Source organism: Cyprinodon tularosa, unplaced genomic scaffold, assembly GCF_016077235.1.
Source record: "Cyprinodon tularosa strain WSP-4 unplaced genomic scaffold, ASM1607723v1 ctg399, whole genome shotgun sequence".
NCBI lineage: Eukaryota > Metazoa > Chordata > Actinopteri > Cyprinodontiformes > Cyprinodontidae > Cyprinodon > Cyprinodon tularosa.
This window is the reverse complement of record NW_024039117.1, coordinates 1,244,030-1,268,016: the sequence shown is the minus strand read 5'-3', so window position 1 is coordinate 1,268,016 and position 23,987 is coordinate 1,244,030. Positions and strand designations below refer to the sequence as shown.

Sequence of the window (23,987 nt, the reverse complement as noted above, 5' to 3'; positions counted from 1 at the left end):
GTAATCTTCAATTTCTTAGCAATTTCTCACATGGAATAGCCTTCATTTCTAAGAGCCAGAATAGACTGACGAGTTTCAGATGAAAGTTCTCTTTTTCTGGCCATTTTGAGCGTTTAATTGACCCCACAAATATGATGCTCCAGAAACTCAATCTGCTCAAAGGAAGGTCAGTTTTGTAGCTTCTGTAACGAGCTAAACTGTTTCCAGATGTGTGAACATGATTGCACAAGGGTTTTCTAATCATCCATTAGCCTTCTGAGCCAATGAGCAAACACATTGTACCATTAGAACACTGGAGTGATAGTTGCTGGAAATGGGCCTCTATGCACCTATGTAGATATTGCACCAAAAACCAGACATTTGCAGCTAGAATAGTCATTTACCACATTAGCAATGTATAGAGTGTGTTTCTTTAAAGTTAAGACTAGTTTAAAGTTATCTTCATTGAAAAGTACATTGCTTTTCCTTCAAAAATAAGAACATTTCAATGTGACCCCAAACTTTTGAACAGTAGTATATATATATATATATATATATATATATATATATATATATATATATATATACATATATATATATATATATATATATATATATATATATATATATATATATATATATATATATATATATATATATATATATATATATATATATATATATATATATTGATCACATAATAAAAAAGTGTTGAAAAAAGAACAATGTTCTTCTTCATTATATGTTAAAACGTTATTATACTATATGGTAACATATGAGCTAGTTGATTTCATTAGCTCTGACTCTGCTAAACATATTCTATTGCTGACTGTTGTTATTCTCCATCATCATCTTCTTCATCTTTATTTATAGAGCGCTTTAAAACAGCTACAGCTGAAAAAACTAGCTAAAAATAATCAAACACAATAAAAGAATAAAATGCAGTGAAGGAGCCTCCCTAAAGTGCAGCAGAAGGCTATTCCATAAACGAGTAGCAGCGATAGAGAAGAATCTGGACCCAATGAGTTTCCTCTGAAACCTCAGTACCTACAGGAGTTGCTGACCTGAGGGACCGAGGAGGCAAGTAGGAGGAAAGAGGCCCAGAGAGGTCAGATGGGGCAAGGTTAATGAGGCACTTAAAAATAAAGAGAAGAATTTTATAGAAAATAATTGTTAATTTAGGGAGCTGCTCTCCAGATCTCAGAGGCCTTCGATGGTGAAAAGCTTCCCAACAATCTTCCCAAGGGCGCAGATAGCGTGTACGTCAGGGGTGTTCTGACGTACACAGATTCGAATGACCCTCAATCCGTCCCCCCCACTTTTATAAAAAAAAAAAAAAAAAAAAAAACATACGGCGAAACTCACAGAAAATCAAAAAGCTTTTTCTAATTTACTGCTTTGCAACAACAACATAAAACAGTCAGATCATAGACGGGCAATCGTTTTGTTTAACTGCAGGCTGCCTGCGTCGTAGAGATTCTAATCTAAAAGTTATCCTGTCTCTGGCGTTTACGTCTCGAGCCTGGTTTCCATGGTTACTCAGACAGACAGTAGTGGCGGGACAGTTCCCAATTCCGGAGTCCGGACATCAACATGAGGCCAGCCAAACCGAAAAAACAGAAAACAATTGCATCCTTTTTTCGAAAAGCACCAACTGTAAGTAAACTGTTCATCATATCACCTTGCATTTTTTTGGTTGTCTGTTCGATGTCGCCGTGGAAAAAAGAGTAGAGACGGTCAGTGAGAATAGCGTGAAGAGAGGTGCCAATGTCATAAGGCGGGAGGCTGGGGGAATCGACTGGCATTTATTTATTTATAATTAAATCGACTGTTCCCACTTTTTCTGGAGTTGTTGGGGGTCTTTCAGAAATATGTAGGCTACAGTAGGCTACTTGAATCCGTATTTATGCCAAGCCAAATGGTTTAGGTTGTTACAGGTTGAATCATGAGAAAAACGAACTTCAAAGCTAGACAAATTCCACTACACAGGGGCGGATTTAGGAAATTTGGGGCCCTAGGCAAAGACAGGCATGGGGCCTTCTGAATTGAGAAGACAACATATAGAACAGACCCATTATACAGATACAGAAATTTTAATAGAATAGAAATTTGAGGATGTCATGTATCTTTAAGTTTGTCTATGTCACTGTAACTCGGAGGAAAGAATCTCTCTCCATTTATATATATATATGTGTGTGTGTGTGTGTGTGTGTGTGTGTGTGTGTGTGTGTGTGTGTGTGTGTATAAATAAATAAAAGGTGCATGTCACAGGAAAGAGTAGTGATGTTACAAATATGACAATTGCTTAAACTACAGAACAGTAAATTATTAAATCTATAATTAACATGGCCCTTAACATCCCCAGCTGTACACAATAACACACATTAAAGCAATGTTAATACAAAGCTGTAAAGTAGAGTGAGACGTTGATAATAACTTCCTTATGTTTTTTGAATGTATAAATTTAATTATAAAGGACTAAAACACCTAAAACTTATGGGTGATTTTACAACATTTAAAAATCTGAGATTTTACTGAAATTGGGGCTACTGGGGATCACTGGCCTTAGATGTAATGAGCGAACTGGAAGTGCTGAATACATCGCTCCAAAAAAGCACCCAGACATTGGAGGGCATGGTCTCTGCAGTCTCAGTTGTCCAAGAGAGATTACGGGACAAAAGAAAGCCAGCCCACTTTGAGGCAGTCTTTAAGGAAGCAGTGGATATGGCTGAGAAGCTGTCTCTAGAGCCCATTGCTCTATCTCGAACACATAGGCCCCCAAAGAGATATTCTGGGCCAGCACCTGCACACAATCCAGAATCTGCTGTGGAGTACCACAGAGTGGAGTTCTACAGAGTCCTTGACAAAGTAGACACACAACTTTCTTCATTTGAGGCCATTTATTGAAAAGCCATGTAAAGTACTTATTTACAAATTTGTTTTTGTATATATGTAGGCTTTGCTGTTCGTGTTTCTGTGTGTTTACAGCCTGCACTTAAAGTCAGTCCATGTTTAAATAAAACCTTTTTTTTTCACACGTCATGTGGCATGTTTGGTGAGTACTTGGTACCAATACATGTTATTTTCTTGCAATGATGGGCAATTAAGATTGATGGGTTGTCATAGCTGAGTAATAGCCAGTAATAGGGCTCGGGATCCACGTTGCATTGTGGGACGTCGCACCCATACTGACTGCTACGCAAACGTAAGCATAGCTCTGACACAACGTTGTTGTTGAAAGAAGAGACAGAAGTAGAGAGAAAAAAAGATGTTAAAATCCCGAAAAGGATCTGGAATTTACCGGGACACATTAAATAGAGAAGCCAGGGACCGGTATGGTGACAAAATTAGCATTGTTAATCATTTGGATCCATATGAAGTTCCAAACAATGAGTGGAGCACCGATGAGTGAGCGCCTATACTTCAAAACAGTTCCCAAGCTACAAGTCCTTGGAGTCTCATATGCAGTTCATGAATGGATGGGTTCAGGAGCTGCAGATCATAAAGCCAGCAAACAGTGGGAACACAGTAATCCGTACGAAGGTAAGCTGTGATCAGACGGGCTCTGGAACCTGCTAGTTTAGCAACTGCTAACCGCTAATGCTAACAACCACTCACGCATGTAATGTACTTTTAACTAGCTGCTATGTGTTTCAAAGGTGTAGTTAGTAACGTTAACTGCCAACCCTCCGGGTTTCTCACGTATTTGAGCCTTTTCCCGCTGCCGTTTTTATTATTTTCCCGTAAAAGATCCCAACTTTGAAGGAAAGAAACAAAGTAGGCTATAAAATAAAACCGTGCATCTTTAACTTAGCAGAATGAAAATGCAGGGAACACACTCTCATTGACATTGGGATACTGTGGAAAGTTATGTTCGGTCGACTTACAGCCGCGATCCAAGCTAGCCGACGACTCTTTATCTCTGACACTTGGTCTCCATGGTTATGCCTCCAGTCAGGAAAGCGGTGGAAAGTTAACCCATTTTCTATGTTGTTCCCACGGCGATCATGTGTTGAGCTGTTAAAGCCCACAATACAGCAACGGTTTACCATGGTTGAAATCAAGTTAAGGTGAAATTAATCAAATTAAAACACGGCTGAGAGGGAGTACAGTACGCGGTAGTCATAGGCAGTAGTCTGAGCTGCGGTAAAAGACGCATTCAACATGGCGGCGACGCAAAGTGCTTACGTCACGATGACCAAGCCCTATAGTAACTGTCCCCCACAGTTTCAAAAACCTATCTGCGCCCCTGAATCTTCCTCTTAGGTCTGTGTCTCATGAAGGCTCCAGCATGAACTGAGGAACTTGGACCGGTGTGGTTAATCCTGGGACAGAATTCCTATCATGTTTGTAAACAGAGGGACGTTGAGCAGGAGGCTTTGGACGCCTTGGGTCTCTCATTTTCTCCTCCCTTAAAGCCTGAGCATTGTGCCAGCCATTTAGAGCAGTGCAGACTGAAAACAGAGGGAAACCATGTCCAGCATGCTGACGAAGCAAAGATTGCCAGTAACTTCCCAGTTCCAAAAGGCATCCGTCCAGCAGAAGCCAGCCCAGCATTCTCGCATATAATGACTATTTGAATCTGGCTGCAACACAAAGCCTTGAACAGACTCTGGCCGAGGAGCCGGACCTGCTGAACGTCTGATAAGTCTCATTTAGAACAGGATGGCATCGTCCTCACGTTTAATCACCACAACTTGAAATATCATCAACAAGCTCCGCTTTAAAGCTGTTTAATTGATAAATAGTGGCTCTCTGAGCGATGACAGCAGTCAGACCTGATTCAACGATGCCCTCAAGTGGCCCGAGCGAGGCAGCAGCATCAGGCAGAGCGTAGCAGACAGCAGAGACTTATGTCATTTCTTTTGTGTTCGGCTTTAAAATAAGGCTGTCCTCAATTCATAATAGATGGCTGGGAACGTTCATTATCGTGACCCGCCTGCTGGGATCCTGCTGCTTGCCAGATGAAGGATGGAGAGCAGGATGTAGAACGCGCTGCTTTGATATAAAGTCAAATTAGCAGATATCTGGCCTGCTTTGAACTCTCACTATTTTTCTAGGCAAAATAGAATCTAAAAGTGAAGACGCCCTCAGCTATCCACTGCCAGGACACTCTGATAGGTCCACCTGTTCCACTGATGACAAACACAGAGATGCAAAATGACCCAAAGCACCAGAGAGCAACTGAACGCATCACGGCCTCTGGGAGGAGTTTGGAAAATTTTAATCTAAGCATCAGAATGTGGAAAAATTTATACAAATTTCAAATTTAACAAATAGAAAGATTATGTCTGAAGAAGAAAACCGTGTTAAATCAAACTCCTCTTCCTCTTTAAAACCAACAACCTTCCTGATTTCTAGAAAAGAAGCATTAAAGTGACTCATAATGCAGATTAGTTCTCTGTCACAAAGTGTAAATGAGATCAATCCGGGAAAAACAAATCCCAGAAATCCACTTAGTATGGTTAAATTGCCAAGGGCAGTCAATTCATCAGTTCAATTACCATTCTGCTTCATTCTATCTCTATTCTCCCACTCTGCAGAATCTGTTAGTTCAATCTCTAACGTTCTGCTCCCTCTGCTTTTTCTCATAGTAGCTTCATCTGGTCTGTTCCTGTTTGGCTGTGACTCCATCCTGGAGAGAAATATCAGCTGTGCTGCTGCCATCAATACCTTTGTTTCTAGATGTTGGAGCTTGGCCTGTTTTCCAGTGTAGTCCTGTTTCTCTGACTGTGACTAACTGGATGTGCTCTCTTCATCCTCTGACATGGGAGCTGGCTTGGAGCTCGTCTGCCTGGCTGTGTGTTTCCTGGACGGGGCCGCCTGTGGAGCTGGTTGACAGCTGCCTTTTGTATCTATGCTTCTTTTTCTATGTCTGCTTCTGTCTCCTTGAACCCCAGTGGGCCTCAGCAGATGGCCGCTCACACTGAGCCTGGTTCTGCTGGAGGTTTCTTCCTGTTCAAAGGGAGTTTTTCCTCTCCACTGTTGCTACAAGCATGCTTACACAGGAAAATGACCTAGAAATAAGTAAATATGTCTTAAATTAAGTGTAATTTCCCTGGATTTGAGTAGGTAAATGAGATGATTTGCAAATGGAATGGGTATTTTTACTCTTAAAATAAGATATTTAGATAAAATTTACTTGAAATAAGACAATGCAATCGGGTTTCTTATTTTAAATAATTTTTTCTCTTTTACCTCCTCAATCAAAGAAAAGATGGAATTATTTTAAGAAAATATTACTTAGATTTTTTCCAGTGTAGTGTGAGGGATTGCTGAAGAGTCAATGAGTCGATGCAATCAGCTGGTTTTCCATAGATTGAAACTTTGAATCAATCTGACTGGATGATCTGGTTGAACTGTCTTGAGATGACATGTGTTGTGAATTGATGCTATAGAAAATAACCTGAATTATGGATCAGCAGACGTCACATTGGTTTCTAGAATAAATCTGGCCGCTCCATCATAGTCCGGCTTGAGTCCAGAAACAGTTGTTGAAAGTTGGGTTGTTTTTCCCACTGAGCAAAAATTGGTTGAAGAGACAACAAATGATTTATGTCCAAACGATCTACGTTTGGCTGGGAAGTGAAAGCCGTCATTTTCACTGTCTTTACAACCAGTTTTTGCTCGGTGGGATGTGTTGCTGCTTTGACAACATGAAGCAGAGTCTGAGGGGAATCTTTCTGACACCAGTTGATCCATGTCACAGACTCTGAGGTGAGTTTGAGCCGGTTCCCAGTGCAGCGCCGGTCAGTGTGCAGCACGTTGCTTTGGGGATGCAAACAGAACCTCATGGAGAGACGGACTGCAGTGGATCCCATTCATCGCAAATGGCTTCTGATTGCTGTTAACGCTGGATGTTGAACATCTATTAGCCTAATGGAAGCCTGACTGCATTTCTTTCACTGCCCACTCCAAGTTTTTGAGAGAGTGAGCCACATTCACACATTCTGACAGCACTTTATCCATCTTCCAAACAATCAGTAAACGCTTGGACCAGCTGAAGCAGAGGCTGAGTCACTCACCCATCAACAGTTTGATGCACTAGGCACCTATAAAAACTAGACTGGACTTCTTTACAAATGCTTTGTGAATAAAATGCTTGCAGGCTGAACGTTTTATAGAGAAGAGAGAGATTATAGTGAATAAAAGGGGAAAAACTACTACAGTTAAATTATTTTCACTTAACAGCTATCACTTTAATTAGGTGTCTAAAGTATTAATGTTTATGCAGCAAAAATGAGCTTAAATAAAACAAAAATAATGAGTCTATTTTTTTAAATGTAAGGAGTAGAAAGTAGAGATACTGCAAAAAATGTAAAGAGTAGAAGTAAAAATGTGTCTAAAAATAACTACTCCAGTAAAGTATAGATAACCAGCATTTCTACTTAAGGGAGGAAACAACATATTTCTACTTTGTTACTTGATGCCTCTTTTTCTATCTAAAACCCCAAAACATAGAGACAATAGGTTGTGATCTTTTTGGGGATATAGGGGATATCTATGTAAGCCTGTTTACATACACTCACCGGCCACTTTATTAGGTACCCCATGCTAGTAACGGTTTGGACCCCCTTTTGCCTTCAGAACTGCCTCAATTCTTGGTGGCATAGATTCAACAAGGTGCTGGAAGCATTCCTCAGGGAGTTTGGTCCATATTGACATGATGGCATCACACAGTTGCCGCAGATTTGTCGGCTGCACATCCATGATGCGAATCTCCCGTTCCACCACATCCCAAAGATGCTCTATTGGATTGAGATCTGGTGACTGTGGAGGCCATTTGAGTACAGTGAACTCATTGTCATGTTCAAGAAACCAGTCTGAGATGATTCCAGCTTTATGACATGGCGCATTATCCTGCTGAAAGTAGCCATCAGAAGTTGGGTACATTGGGGTCATAAAGGGATGGACATGGTCAGCAACAATACTCAGGTAGGCTGTGGCGTTGCAACGATGCTCAATTGGTACCAAGGGGCCCAAAGAGTGCCAAGAAAATATTCCCCACACCATGACACCACCACCACCAGCCTGAACCGTTGATACAAGGCAGGATGGATCCATGCTTTCATGTTGTAGACGCCAAATTCTGACCCTACCATCCGAATGTCGCAGCAGAAATTGAGACTCATCAGACCAGGCAACGTTTTTCCAATCTTCTATTGTCCAATTTCGATGAGCTTGTGCAAATTGTAGCCTCAGTTTCCTGTTCTTAGCTGAAAGGAGTGGCACCCGGTGTTGTCTTCTGCTGCTGTAGCCCATCTGCCTCAAAGTTCGACGTACTGTGCGTTCAGAGATGCTCTTCTGCCCACCTTGGTTGTAACGGGTGGTTATTTGAGTCACTGTTGCCCTTCTATCAGCTCGAACCAGTCTGGCCATTCACCTCTGGCATCAACAAGGCATTTCCGCCCACAGAACTGCCGCTCACTGGATGTTTTTTCTTTTTCGGACCATTCTCTGTAAACCCTAGAGATGGTTGTGCGTGAAAATCCCAGTAGATCAGCAGTTTCTGAAATACTCAGACCAGCCCTTCTGGCACCAACAATCATGCCACGTTCAAAGTCACTCAAATCACCTTTCTTCCCCATACTGATGCTCGGTTTGAACTGCAGGAGATTGTCTTGACCATGTCTACACGCCTAAAGGCACTGAGTTGCCGCCATGTGATTGGCTGCTTAGAAATTAAGTGTCAACGAGCAGTTGAACAGGTGTACCTAATAAAGTGGCCGGTGAGTGTAGATATCCCCTATATCCCCAAAGTATGTTGAAGTATGCTGAAACACGCTGGTACATGTTGACATACCAGCAGTAATATTAAGCATGCTCCAAATTTCCCGACAGCTGTAATGTGGTATTCTGTTGGGAAGGTTCCGCTGCTCCCCGGTAGAAACGGAAATAGCCGAAGTGTTTGGTCTTTTTCCTCGCGAGTCAGCCATCGTGGTTTCACTGACTTTATTTTCCCGTTGCAATGATCAACATATCTAGATTGGGCTGCATGCATAAGCAACCAAAATTGAAGGCATCTATATACAGTGTTGGGAAAGTTCTCTTTCTACGTGAACTAGTTCAAAGTTCAGTTCACACATTTTAAAATGAACTAGTTCAGTTCATAGTTCACAATTCCAAAAAACGAACTAGTTCATAGTTCTTTTTTTTTTTTTTTTTTCATATATTGCTCAATTACACCATAGCCTACTGTAGAACCACAGACGGCAATTATTTTATCAGTTGTAACTCTGAAACTGCGTCAGATTTCATCTTCATATCCAGTTTTGAATCCTTATCCAACCAGGGTTTACATTAGCATTGAGGGGACAGCATTTCCCCATTGTTGCTTTAACGCTTTGTTGCTGTCCATTAACTTCACACTAGTAGCAGCTGCAGCTTTCACCCCTACAGTATATTCTCAGAAACATCAGGAAAAATGTGCTGCTTGAATGGTCTTTTCTATGAGTAATTATTAAAAGAAAAATAGGAAAGTAGTCTTTAAGGTGCAAATGTTTTTTTTTTTTTTTTTATAATTTTTTCCATTTGAAATTCCATTTCAATACATACTAAAAATGAATACTGGAATCCTGGAAAATTATACCAGGCAGGTTTAACAAACAAGTTACATGGATAGTAAAACCCTCAAGAACAGGGGTCTTCTATGTTTTCCAGACCAAGGACCCCCAAACTGATGGCGAGATGGAGCGGGGACCCCCTAACTATATATATTGTATGAAATTGTGTCCTATAGTCACTCTATTACAGATGGAGTAATGTAAAGAAATTAATTTCTCCCTGGGATTATTAAAGTTTTTCTGATTCTGATTCCTGGTTGATGGGACAGGTGTTGTGAATGAAACGGTGCCCAGCTTGAAAGAGCTCCTGTGTGTCGCTGAATGTGAGCATTGATGACTGAAAGACATCTTCTGCCTCCATTTATCTGTTTACTACAGTGTGTTGATTTCATGTTAATGAGTATTTAAAGACATTTCAATTAGTGGGGAAAAAAAATGCAGGGGGGGAATATAAAAATATCAACTAACCATGCAGACCCTCATGCAGTACCTCCGTAGACCCTCTAGGGGTCGCTGATCCCCTGTTGAAGACCTCCGCTCAAGAAGATTTTACTAACCCAAACTGAGGGACCAGGCTGAGGTAGGAATTTAAGGTTACTGAAGAGCGTATTTTTTTACTGAAAGCCGGCGGGCAAACTTGTTGCCATCATCCTCACCGACCACCTGGTCATAAAACTGTTTTAAGTCGTCTCCTTGCTGCTGTGGCTTCCACGCTGCATTTTGTTTTGATGACGCACGCGGCTGTAGGCTACGACGCTGGTAGCTGCTGTTGCCAGATTAGGTGTTTTTCCCACTACATATTAAGGCTTGTTTACGGTGTGATTTAGCTGGGGTTTCGCCTGGAGGACTCTATAGAAATCTGGCAACCTATTGAACGGAGTTGAACTGAGAGAGCGTGCCGTTCACAGACACCAGAATGAACGAGTTCACAATGACGTTCATCAGGCAATAATGCAGTACGTTCAGTTCACGTTCGCACAAAATATGAACGAGTTCATGAACTTTCGTTCAATGAACGCGTTCAGGCACAACACTGTCTATATATATATATATATATATATATATATATATATATATATATATATATATATATATATATATATATATATATATATATATATATAAAAACACTTTTAAACAGCTGTACACTGTGGAGATCACTTTGCCTAAAAGGGTAGCTAAAAAATAAAAGAAGAAATAATATGAGGGTATGGATATTTTAGACATTAAGCCTTTGTTCTTTAACCTAGTGCACTTTACGTATTTTTGTAAATGCAAGCGGTTTGCAGGCTTTTTAACTGATTGGATTTTACAGTGTAGAAACGTATGAGAGAAAACCATGTGGAGTTTGGAGGCTGAGGCAGTTCTTGCATTTAAAACACAGATTTATTTTACGTCTGCAGATGGAGAGGAAAAAACTCTGACTGGGAAAAGCCAAGCACACACATTTATACAAACCAACACACTTCTAGGGGAAACCAACCCACCCCTGCATAAAGAACTTTCTCACCAGAACAGCTGCCTTCTGTTTACGGCACAATGGAGGATGAGGAAACTTTAAACACTTATCTTTTATCACTCCTAGCTTTCCTTTCTCCCAAAAGAAAAACATGCTTTCACAACCATCAACCGAGTTCCTAAAAGGTAATAAGTATATTTTATAACCCTAATATCTGAACTGACCAATCAGCAATCCCGATTTGTCGTAGGGTTGAACCTGCAGGAGCAGCAGACTCTTTATTTCCTTCTTTAGTTGGTTATTTAAAGACCGTCGCTCCAGGTAACAGAACTGGGAGTAAGGGCCTTCTGGAGTCAAGAACCTTCCTTACAACATGCAGAGGACATAAAGAGTTGATTGACAAGACAGGAAAGAGTGTCTGAATTGTGTCAGTGGAGAAAATGCAGTTCAGACAAGTCAAAGTAGCCTTCTTAGAGCAGGGGTCTCAATCTCCTCTCAGGGTCCTGCAACCTATAGTGCATCTCTGCTTCAACCTTCCTGACTCCACTATGAGCTCACTAGCTGAGCCGGAATGCTGCTGGTGAGGAAAGTGAGCCGCTTCATCCAGGTTTGTATGACGACACGTCTAATGCAGGATGCTTGAGTCTGACAGCCCTGATCTAGAGGCTGAAACTGTTTCAATGAGCAGCTGAACACAGCAATGATCAGCTGGAGATAGCGGTTGCTCATGGGTATAAAGGTAAAAGGCAATGCTCTTTGTCATAGCTGCTTTTCTTTAGCTTGGAAAACACATCCTTTAATTAATCAGTGATGAACACATGGTGAGAAACTGCATCCAGAGCAACGTACTGCAAATATATTCACACACAGCCTGATACATAAATGATAGAAACATCTCTCAGGTTTCACCTTCTCCTTTATGTCCTTGATTGACTCACTGAACTGGAAAAGGCATCTTGACTCAGAGCTAGGGTGGCCAGATGTCCGGCTTTAGGGCGGACAGTCCAGATTGTCATTGCACTGTCCGGCGTCCGGCGCCGCATCCAGCCAGACGTGTATTTGTCCTCCTTTATTTATTTATTTTTTTGCTGAGCTGCAGCACAATATCCAATCATCAAAATTGCATCACTATCTGATCTAACAGATGATTGGCTAAGACTGGCGGCGTGTCAGATAAAGATCTGCTTGTCATTGGTTACAAAAGTAAACAAGGATCAGAATTACTGATGCTAAGTATTACAGTTAGCGTCCTGGACGTCGTTTAACCCAGAATGGACAAAAGAGAGTGAATTTATGACCAAAGGTAGTGGATATTCATTCCATGGTTTCTGCCACTTTGTCAATGCGATGTGGGCGTAAACAGTCGAGGAAAAGCTGCAATTGAACGGCGTGCAAGTACGGATTAACATAAAAGTAATAAACGTGCAGCAGCGAACTCTTTAATGTTGGGTTTTACATTTAGTTTTGTCGCCCCTGGATGCTAAAATAATTTGTGCAGAGCTGCAAGGTGGACTATACTATAAACATCACTAGTCCTACGGAAGTGTAGACTGTGACTGAAAGTGGATTTCAGTGATTGGCCCATAGCTAAAGGGACGACCAGAAAGACACGTCTGCTGCACACAGACTCTTAAGATAAGTTCCCAAAAGACTGAGGCTCTTAAAAATAAAGCTAAACTTTTATAGTTGAATGTGGTTCTTACAATCTCTTTTGTTGTTTAAAAAAAGCTATTATATAAGCTATTTTCTTCTGAATGTTTCTTGCTAAAAATATTTTTTTAACGTTTAAGTCCACACATCTTATGCTTTGTGGTATTCTGCACCTTAAAGATTCATCTCGGTGGTCACTTTTTAAACACCACCATTAATTAAATAAATACAAATGCTCGGAACCAATTCTTTTTTACATTTCTTTAATATTTTGTTCTATTCAGCTACACAAGCATCCTCTTTAAACTACTAAGAATTGTACTATTAATGTGACTTTACCCGATTCTTATGTACCCCTTAGTAATTTATTGATATGCAGCACAATGTTCTCCTTTGTGGTGCTATAGAAATGGCCCCCCTACTCACGGCCCTTTGCTTCTGTAATTATTCCTCCTCTGTCTGTGTGTTAACGTCATTGACTTGCTGAATAAAAACATGTTGGTCTTTGCCTTAAGGTTTCCTGGAAAGCCTCATTTGAAGCCTCAGGTCTTCAGTTGGAGGCTGGTAGTTCTATTCAGTTCATTTCTAGCTCCAATTCACATCATGTATCTCAGGTCACCTTCCAGTTCACCAGATCATCCAGTCAGATTGATTCAAAGGTTTCTATCTAAGGAAAACCAGCTGATTGCATCAACATTGACTCTTCAGCAATCCCTCACACTAAGCATGCTTGTAGTGACAGTGGAGAGGAAAAACAGCCAGGCAGACGAGCTCCAAGCCAGCTCCCATGTCAGAGGATGAAGAGAGCACATCCAGTTAGTCACAGTCAGAGAAACAGGACTACACTGGAAAACAGGCCAAGCTCCAACATCTAGAAACAAAGGTGTTGATGGCAGCAGCACAGCTGATATTTCTCTCCAGGATGGAGTCACAGCCAAACAGGAACAGACCAGATGAAGCTGCTATGAGAAAAAGCAGAGAGAGCAGAACGTTAGAGATTGAACTAACAGATTCTGCAGAGTGGGAGAATAGAGATAGAATGAAGCAGAATGATGAAAAAGGGGTCCCTATGTCCTCCAGCAGTCTAAGCCTATAGCAGCAGAACTATAGAGGTGGCTCAGCTAAAGCTTAAGAAAGGTTAACGAGTCAGAAACTTCACGGCCTGCAAGATTGGCGAAGATCATTTTTATGGTCAGGAAAGAAATTTAGCCTCTACAATATCTTATAAAAATGCTTTAGTTTAAGAAGGAGATGAGCCACATCTGCTGAAAGCAGGAGCTTTTTTTATCTACTGGTATCTCCTGGTTCTACTCAGGCAGTATATTAATTAGGTTATGGTTGATTTAAAGGGGTTTAGATACACTAGATTACAACGGTTATTTTGAAATATGTAAGTTAACAAAACTAGTTTGTTAAATGAGAAAATAACAGACATTTCTTTAATAAAAAGAGATTCCAGTAAATTTATTTGCTTTTAAATGAGTAAACATAAAAATCACAGACATATAATATAAAAGCAGGAGGATGGTAACATTAATGATATAGCTGACATCATAGTAAATGAATAAAAAAGCAGATGCCATTTAACAAGCTGTTTGTCAAACACTAATAATAAATACTGGCTTAAACTTTCTGCTTCTCACAGTTTTTTCATTTAAAAAAAAAATCCTGACCGCTGTTGTTCTGGCAACATAATCATAAGTAACCTTCTTTTTTCCAAACCTTCTTTTGCCACTTTTCTTTTTAAACATACATCCATGCTGAAAGACAGAAGAAGCTTCTCCTGCCCAGCAGCTGAAACCTGACAAATCCATCTCCATTGACATTTCCACTCAGAACCATTCGGCTTTTTTCTGCAGACCGCTGAGCACCAACCGTCCAACCTCCTCCTCTCCCAAACCTCTTAACCCCCCACCTCCTCCACCCCCACACTGCTACCACATTGATTGAGTCCATTGAAGGCCTAGTAATGACTAAATGGTGCGGTCTCCTTCAACTCATGGTACCCCTGGTGGTTTGGCTCTGTAAAGAAACAGAGAGGTCAGTTAGGGCAGACAAGTACCACAAATCCATCTCTTCTGCATCTGCCAGACATTTAAAAGACTCCTTTAGAAAAACGACACACCTGTTGGTTTAAATACTGGAAAAAAATAACAGATTCCTTCTTCAAACTGGATTAATCTACAGCAGCAGCCGTTCAAAATGACCCCTCCCAGTCAAACGCCAGCCGATCGGCAGCCCCTGCAACTCTCAGCAGAATCCCCTGCAACTTCCAGCCACTGGAGGGACCCCCTTCTCCTGGGCGTGCATATTATTCTACCACCCTTTTACTGAATAACAGCTGTCTACAAATCATGACAGAAAGAATATTTTCAATGTTTTAAAGGGGAATCTTAGGGGACCAGCCGAGGACCAGCAGAGGGCCCATCAAGGGAAGTGGGGACATTTTGAATGGCTTCTACTGTAGCTTATACTGACATGATGTTATGATTGGCAGCAGCAGATCTTTGGATGCTACTGAATTATTTTCTGTGCATCCCACATGATGAAGGTGAAAATAGCCGCTAAAAGAATGCGTTTGAGTGTATAGATAAGTGTTGTGGTACCCAGGCTCATATTTTCTTCCATTAGAGGCTTCTTCTCACTGCAGTTCACCACTCTTCCCTGAGCCGCTCCCAGAATAGTCATGATGTCCACCAGGTTGAGCTTCCCTTCCTCCTTGGCCTCCCCCACCTCCTCCGCCAGCTCCATCGCTGCCTCCTCACGTTCCTCCAGTTCTTCTTGTGTCAGCATTGCGTTTAAGCCCTGCCCCGCCGTAGCATCGCCCACTTGTGGCGGCGCCAGGGAGCACAGAGCTCTGACCTGCCCGTAGGATTTCAGGTGGGCTACATTAGCGCGCAGAAACAGCAGGAGAACATTGAGGTCATTGAGCGGGCAGCCTAATCGTCTGCTGTTGATGATATCCAGGGCTGGGAGGACATCGTACACGGAGATGAAGCTGGTGTCCCAAACGAAGAGCCGAATGATGCTGAAAAGGACGATGGGTCCCAGCAGGATGTAGATGGCGCCGTTGACCACACTGATCACCTGAAAGACCAGCTGGCCGATTATCTTGCACTGAACGAGTTCTGGAATCCAGCTCTGATCCCGCAGCATGCCCGTCCGAACGAAGCAGCTGAACTCGTCCTGCTGTAAGGCCGAAAGGTGGAAGTAGGCGAGATAGAGGCAGGCAGCCGTCATGAAGGTCAGGAGGAGGAAACCTCGCAGAAACAGCATGCTGACCAGGAAGTAAGAGCTTTGTTTGCAGCGCATGTATCTCTCCAGAAGGGGATATTCAAAGTATCTCTTCCGTTTTGCCCTGAAAGGAGAAGGAGGAGAAGGTTGGTGTTTATGCAGCAGCAGCAGCCTCACACATCATTATACGCTCCTCTGTTTATAGAAAGATCAGCTAAAGTCTCAGGTTAATACTGAAGCATTTATAAGAATCAACCTTCTTAAAAAAAGTCTTTTTCAGTCAGTCTGATTATGATGGGTGGTTTTCATTATCCCTTTAAAGCCCGATTCAAGAATAAAACAAAACAGAAAATTACTTTTTTTTGGTTTGAAGTCCTGATTTGGCCTTTTAACAAAATATGTAAAAAGAAAAAAACAGAAATACATTTTTGATATTAATAATTTACTACTGTGCAATAAGTCAAGATTATTTTTTGTGTAGTCTTCTGCTGGCTGTATATCTGATTTTGAGCAAAGTTTTTACCATTAAATTATGCAAAAGGTGTCAGATGCAAAACATTTCAGAAACCGTATGTATCAAATATGATACATTTGACATTACAGGGATAAGATGGGTGGTTTTCATTATGATGGGTGGTTTTCATCAGGCTTTCATTGGGAACCTGCTGTGTTTTTCATTTATCTGTTGGTATAAATTTCTCACACTGAAAGATAAAAACAGTCTGTATCATGTCGCTTAAATCTGCTCTAAAATCAGGAGTGAACCAGAAAGACCTGCATTCATTTATGAACAAATTGCAAAAACTGTGTTTTAATAACTGTGTTATCTTTTTATTATCTTTCTGTGTTCTTTTATTATTATTCATTTTGGTCCTCAAGCTCCCTGTTACTTTTTTTTTTTTTTTATCTTAAAACAACTTTTAATCTTCTTTATTTTATTTATTTTTTTCTATTTTTAATCATCTTATTTATGCTATTACATGTTTATTTAATTTTTTATCTTATTTTTATGTTATTAAATGTTTACTTTTTATTCTATTTATTTCAATTTATTTGTTTTTCCTTGTTTAATCATCTTATTATTTATGTTATTACATGTTGATTTATATTTTTTAATCGTATTTTTTTATAACTACATGTTTCTTTTTTATTTTATTTTGATCTAGTTGCTTTAGCGCTTTACCCCTGTTGAGATTAATAAAGTGGTCGAACATTAGCAGGTTTGAGGAAACTCATTTTATCAAGTTTTATTTTTCCCAAATTAAATTCTCTTCTTCCACCAGGAGATTCTAGGTGACATTTTTCTAAAGATGAAATCTGCAGCGTCTGGGCAGCTTCCTCTCTTTCCTCAGTTTGTTTTCTACCTCTGCAATAAAACCCAAATCCTCCAGAATCATTAAGACTGCACGGTGGTGATGGGGGGGGGGGGGGTGAACACTCATGAGGCTGAGCCTCTCACCATAGGCAGGACTACACAGCTATAATTTGACAGGCCAATATAAAATAACAAATGTTTGTGCCACAAGCAGAGCCAGAGAAGTCCCACCTCTGCAGCTCCGCCTGAAACGTCAGCGGGTTCTTAGTATTCTGCCGCATATCCAGAATGCTTTGGGCCAGCCGGACCGATCGGTTGTACGACTTGTCGAGTTCATCAATTATGAAGAGCAGGTCTGAGCCCAGTGTGGGCGTGACAAGCTGCCGCCAGATGAGAGCCGGCAGGTACATGAGGATGGCCATGGCCAGGAGAGAGTAAGGAAACATCTGAAACCACCACCAGAGAAAAAATATGACAGAAATGGGAAGAAGGGGGAAATAACAAGATCAAACAAACCACAACCAGAACCTTTTTTTTTCACATCTGCAAATGTGGTTATTAAAAATGCATGGTGACATTTTCAGCTAAAGTTTAGCAAGTTGGAAAAGGAAGGACTGTGTGCAGCCTATCAGTCAAGTTAAGTGGGAGAAACAAGTGAAGGGAGCCTGGTGCAGAAAACACTCACTTTGTGCACCCAGAGCGAGCGCTCCTCAAAGTTCCCGTCACCGTCGAGCTCATGATGCATGAGAGAGTCCCAGCAGTACGTGTCTACATAGCTGGCCTGTTTGGCTGTGAAGTTACTGGGAGCGAAGCAGCTGATCTGAGGCCCTGCAGAATAAACACATCAGAGGTGCAAATGTGAGGAGCAGCTCTGCGCCGTTTGATCATTCTGCAGCTGCAGCTTCATTAACAAACACATAGATCTCAGCTCATGTTTGCCCTTTTCCCTTCACTGATACACATTTCAAAATGGCAACCTGACATTTAGAAACCCAGGAAGTTTCTGGAGTTTTATATTTAGTTCACCTTGATATAACCACATGTGTTCCAACCGCTTGAGTCCAATCTGTCATTTTCCATGGCTGCTCCACCCGTTAACAGCAGGGTGGGACCGTCCACACCCGCCTGGTCTTTAGTCCAAACATGGAGCCACTCATTTACTGTCAGGGTGTGATTCCCGCTGCAGGACAACCTTATTACAGCTACATGCTGCACTGCAGCTGTAATCATGCGTGTTCTTCATCGCTCTCATCCTAAAACTAAAATAGGATGTCTTTACTATATTTATAGTAGCTGCAGTTAGGACTGTTTTTAAACCCAATGAAGTGCTGCATTTACAGCAGAACATTTTTAGAGCAAAGCTAGACTGAAGCAGAGGATTTAAAATAGTTTGTAAAAGCTTTCAGTTTGAAACTGAATGTAGAGATAAGAAGGGAGGGATGGATGGAAGAGGAAAGGCAAACTCTTTATGGGTGGAGAAAGTTCACTGGGGAAAAAAAATATTAAAACAGTGCATTTGTTGTTAAATTGAGTAGGTGTGACACTCTTTTCCAAAGGAACAAGACAATTAACATTTAAAATAATTAAAAAAAAACAATTTTATTGTCTTATTTCAAGTGCATATTATCTAGTTATCTGGTTTTAGAGTAAAAATTCTCATTCCATTGGTAGATTCTAAAATAAAATCTTACTTATTTCTGGATGTATTTTGCAGTGTGGGGCGTTATCAGACGTCTGCAGCTCTTCCTGGTGACGTTTTAAAACCAGAGACATGTCTCAAATTTCATGCTCAGGGTTCAGACACGCGTCCTTAAGACATGGAACCAGCAGATGGAAGAATGGACGCCTGACCTGGAGGTCTGCAGGGTTCAACCCGGGAGTCTCTGTATGTGCGGGTCGGACCCTCCTCTGGTGCTGCCTGATCTCCATTAACGATCATTCATTGTGGAACTCATTCAAGCAAAATCATATAACATTATAACTTTTTAACTGAATTCTTTCTCATTGATTCTTTTGGCCCATAGATCTGCAGCTGCCGTGTTGTTTTAAAGTAGTTTTAGGATGCCTGAAGTGGACCTGAGTCCCACATCCAGGCAGGTAACATATTGTGACTGGTGGCGGGAACGGGCGCCATCTTAATGGGCCTATGTGCAGCCAGCCAGCTGGAGGAATGTCACCCATCAGTCAGACAGGCAGCAGGAAAGCGACATTCAAACACATCTAATTCCTAGAGTAAAATCCGTCAGTCTAACCTGCAGAACATGTGGATTATACAGCGATAGGAAGAGACATCAGTCATCGCCTGAAATGCCAACCTGACAATCAAGCTTCAGCTATGAACGTAGAGCGGCTCCTCAGCCTGCATGGCCATATTGCTCTGCATCGTTTTTACTTGCAGACACGCTTCTCTGCACTTGTAATACATGCAGGAGCATCTGTTTTCACATGCTCCACCTTTAGCGGTAATTAAACGCCATAACGGTGATGTAACCCTGGAAGGATCACCCTGAAGGACTAAAGGCAGGACTGGATGTAGTTAATGATGCTTCCAAACTAAGATTTGATATTTGAGCAGTGAAACCAATAAAAAGCAAATCGATCATAATGTGTTCGTTTTTACTGTCTGAAAGGAAATTAGTTTTCTTGTTGTTGCATTTTGTAAAAAAGACCTAAATGATGTTTTTCCCTCCCCAAAAATAGTAAGCGTACTAAACCGTAATGTGTTAAAGGTTAACAATGTATTTCCTGAGAAAATAAATGCATTAAAATCCTTTCTGTTTTATCTGTACAGGAAACGGGATCCTACGCTACTTCCAGGAGCTAACGCTATCAGCTTTGGGTTTGGTGTTAACATTATGTTATATAGAGCGTGATCTAAGAAAGAAACAACTAAAACGCAGATAAACATGGTTGAGCATGTCCCATGATGACGTCAGAGAAGCCGTTTAATGAAGAAAATGTAAAAAGTATCAAATTGTCTCAGAAAAGTCATAAAAAAAATGTAAATTGTGTATTGGCATTCTTGAGTCATTTAATTATTATAATTTAAGCAGCGGTGGTTAGCCACTAGAGGGCGCTAGGGCACCGCCCCACCCACCCAATGACCCTAAGCATAAAAAAATTATCATTTTTTTATAATTAAATTTTAAATTAAGATTTAAAATATTTCAAAATATATTTATATTTCAGTATAATTATATGTTTTTAAATGTGTAAGATTAATATTTAATCTTTAATGACTAGTAAAGCACCATTCCATTTTTTGTCGGATTGGCGACGTATTTCCAACCTAGGGCTCAGAAATGTTTACCCATTGACTCTCGTTAAAAGCAGTCCATGAGCAGCAGCTCCTCTGCAATACAGAAGGAGAGGACGGCCCAGGGCGCAGCTAAGCTACACCCTAAGGTAACAGGAGGTGTATTTGCTCACCACCTCCCGCCACAGTGCAGACGTTATGCGGCTGATAGACAGGTCGAGTCGCAGGAGCTGGAGACGCATTGGAGAGAGAGGGAAAATGGCGCCAGAATTGTCCTTTTCCAGGACCTGGTTTATCTCCAAGGCTAGGCTAACTGGATGCAGCGAGGCTAACTGCATGCAGCTAGGCTAACTGGATGCAGCAAGGCTTACTGCATGCAGCTAGGCTAACTGCATGCCGCTAGGCTAACTGCATGCAGCTAGGCTAACTGGATGCAGCGAATCATACTTCCTGCACGGATCGTACTTCCTGTACAGAATCGTACTTCCTGTACAGAATTGTACTTCCTGCACGGGTCGGGCTTCCTGTACAGATTCGTACTTCCTGCACGGATCGTACTTCCTGTACAGATTCGTACTTCCTGCACGGATCGAGCTTCCAGTACGGAATCGTACTTCCAGCACGGATCAGGCTTTCTGTACGGATCGGACTTCCTGTACGGAATCGTTCTTCGGGTACGGATTGTGCTGCTTGTATGGATCATGCTTCCTGTACGGATTGGACTTCCTGTTCAGAATCATACTTCCTGCATGGATCGCGCTTCCTGTACGGATTGTACTTCCTGTACAGATCAGGCTTCCTGCATAGATCGTACTTCTTATACAGATCGCACTTCTTTTATGGATCGTGCTTCCGGTACAGATTGTGCTTCCTGTACGGGGAGTAACAAAGCTCCCACACACAGACTCAGTAATTACAGTTTTCCTGTCTGGGTGAACGCGGCTCTCCATCATCTCAGGTGCTAATTAGCATCAGGCTGATTGCAGAGCAGCTCTGAATGGACGACATTCAGCTGAAAGTCATGGAGTCGCTCCTCCAGACTGCAGACTCTCTGGCTGGAAGGTTTTCTCTTCTATGTTTCTTCTTTCACGGCGGCCGAAGAGCTTTTAGATGAGAAATTAAACAGCAGAGAAATCAATCTGCTCCCCAGAGGAGCTTCTTCTGGCTGCTGCCATTTGCAGGAGAAAAACAGTTTTTAACTCTGTGAGTTAAACTCATTCAGGTTAACAGCTGCAGGTTCAAGATAAATCCGTTTAAAGACCTGATGATCTGACAAACATTTAGCTTCATATTTCTCTTATTTCTGAACTTTTAAATATCACAGCTGATAAGTTGCATTTAATTTAATTAACTGGTTACGAATTTAAGCTGTTAAAAATAATAAATATATTGTTAATTATCACATTCTCACTGAATTGAAGGGACAAAGTATCTTTAATTAAATTTCTGTTCATAAAATTATAAAACATTAAAAGGTTTTAAAAGCTCTTTTTTCTATTTTAATTTTAGACAGACTGTAATAAATAATTAAGACCTGTTTGTGTTGTGAACGTAGCTCAGAATGTTTTATGAATTTGTTGTTTTATTATTGGTTAACTGGATCTAAAAGTCGCTCCTGTTGTTTTTGTTTGTTTTAAGATAATTGGGTTTTCTTCTTACTATCTTTTTTTACCCCCCTTTTTTCATCATATTTTTCTGTTATTGCATGTTAATTTTTTTTTGTTTGTCTGGTGTATTGCTCAAACAAATTTCCCCTGGTGGGATTCATAAAGTGCTCTAAGTCCTTTTAAGGATGAAACATCATAGAGGAGTTCTGGACAAACACAACAAAACGAATAGGCTGTAAATTCCAGTGTTGCATAAAAAGCGCGGCATGGGGAGGAGTGTAAGCTCTCATTAATACAGAGTCTGATAAAGGGCAAAACAAAAGCGGCATTGCTGTGAAATAAAAGCAGCTTAGAGGCAGAGCAGCTCACCCAGGGAGATCTCGCGGGCGAAGGCCATGCAAACCAGCATCAGAGGAAGGCCCACGGACACATACTTGATGACCTTGTCCAGAGGAAGCTCCAGCTCCAGGTGGTTGATCCGGGGGATCCCAGAGCTGTCCTGCAGCAGGGCATCAGATAACATGGCCTTGGCCGCTGCACGGGCGATTGACATTCTGGAAACCTGCCGGTGATAAGAGAGCAGGTTATTATTCAGGACAGAGGAGGAGATGCTCCCAGCATCGAAATAAAACAAGCAGCATCACTTTATTTTCACAGCATCATCATCAGCTGCATGGGAAACAATAACAGGAATGTCAGGAGGATTCACAGTCTGAAAATAAAACAACAAGTTTAAACTAATAATGAAATCTCTTACTTGTCCAGCTTTTCCCCAGATATGGTTTGTTTGAAGAGCCAGAGAGTTCCTGAGCAGAGTTGGAACCCTCCTTAAGTATTCAGGGAGTGTCTCAGTAAATGAGGGGTTGGATCTGGGCTGGAGCGGGTCTGTCTCTAATTACAGAGTGGACATCTGGGAGCGTATATATGCCCAGATGGCGCTGAGAGCAGCAGGCCTCCACTACCCGGCAGTCTGTGTGTGGTGGGGGGGGGGGGTTAGCTATGAAACATGCTGGCTGAGGCCCACTTCAAACAACTCAACCCTCGCCAGTGGCTTTTCCTGCCTCTGTCATTCTGATTCTATTTTTTTCCGGTGCTTCAGCCTTTCAGCTGCTGCTGAGGCGCTGCACGCTGCAAAACATGTAAATAAGTTAGTCAATTATTCTTAAATAAGTGAATTCTTTTTTTTACTGAGCAGGTAAGTGAGACACTTTGCCAACTGAACAACATTTACCTTTAAAAGAAGAACTCCAGTCTCTTGTTTTAAGTGGATATTATCTAATTATCTTATTTTAAGGGTAGAAATTCTCATTCGATGGCAGATCATCTTCTTTTCCTCCTCAAATTAAGGGTGAATGCACATATTTTAAGACATCTTTACTTATTTTCAGAAGGTTCTTGCAGTGCAGGGAAACATATTTCTGGCTGCATGCATTAAGAGCAGATCAAACATGGAGCCATGATCAGATTGAGGAAATGATGGTGACTGAAAAATGACGTTTTTCCTTCCATATGCTAACACATCAGAGCTGCTGAAAGACTTTCCTTAAGAAAATATCCACTGGAAAAAAAGAGTCTTAGTTCTTAACTAAAGAAACTGGAAGTCTGGCTGCTGTCTGATGAGTTGAGGTTTTCAAACTCAGCCGGCTGACGATTCTTTCTTGGACTTTACAGACATGGTGTGATTTTCTTCCTCATGTGACGGTCGTCCCAAACAGCGGGTCTATCTGTCTCTGAAACTTTAAAAATGATCCCCACCACCAACATTTTCCCTCCAACATCTCTCCTGTGGCTGCATCATTTTACAGGCTGCTGCTGCTGCCAGTAATATTCTGACTATCAGAAACAGACCCTTCTATCAGCCAGTTATTTTGGCGGATCGGCAGACGTTCAATATTTTCATTTTAAAACAAAACAGAAAATCGAA

At 41.2% G+C, this 23,987-nt stretch overlaps 1 protein-coding gene across 2 annotated transcripts; it reads right to left on the bottom strand.

The window, feature by feature from the left end:
- Positions 1-14,102: 14,102 nt before the first annotated feature.
- panx3 (pannexin 3) lies at positions 14,103-22,977 on the bottom strand. 2 transcript variants are annotated; one of them, XM_038297855.1, is made up of 6 exons: positions 22,821-22,977; positions 22,433-22,625; positions 17,886-18,028; positions 17,432-17,646; positions 15,258-16,009; positions 14,103-14,673 (listed from the first exon to the last, which is right to left on the bottom strand). In XM_038297855.1, exons 2-6 carry the CDS (start codon positions 22,614-22,616, stop codon positions 14,615-14,617), a joined length of 1,353 nt encoding a protein of 450 aa, XP_038153783.1. In that variant the 5' UTR covers positions 22,617-22,625; positions 22,821-22,977; the 3' UTR covers positions 14,103-14,614. The 2 variants fall into 2 exon arrangements, with proteins under 2 accessions (XP_038153783.1, XP_038153782.1); XM_038297854.1 differs by lacking the exon at positions 14,103-14,673 and having other exon boundaries at positions 14,680-16,009.
- Between the last annotated feature and the right edge of the window lie 1,010 nt (positions 22,978-23,987).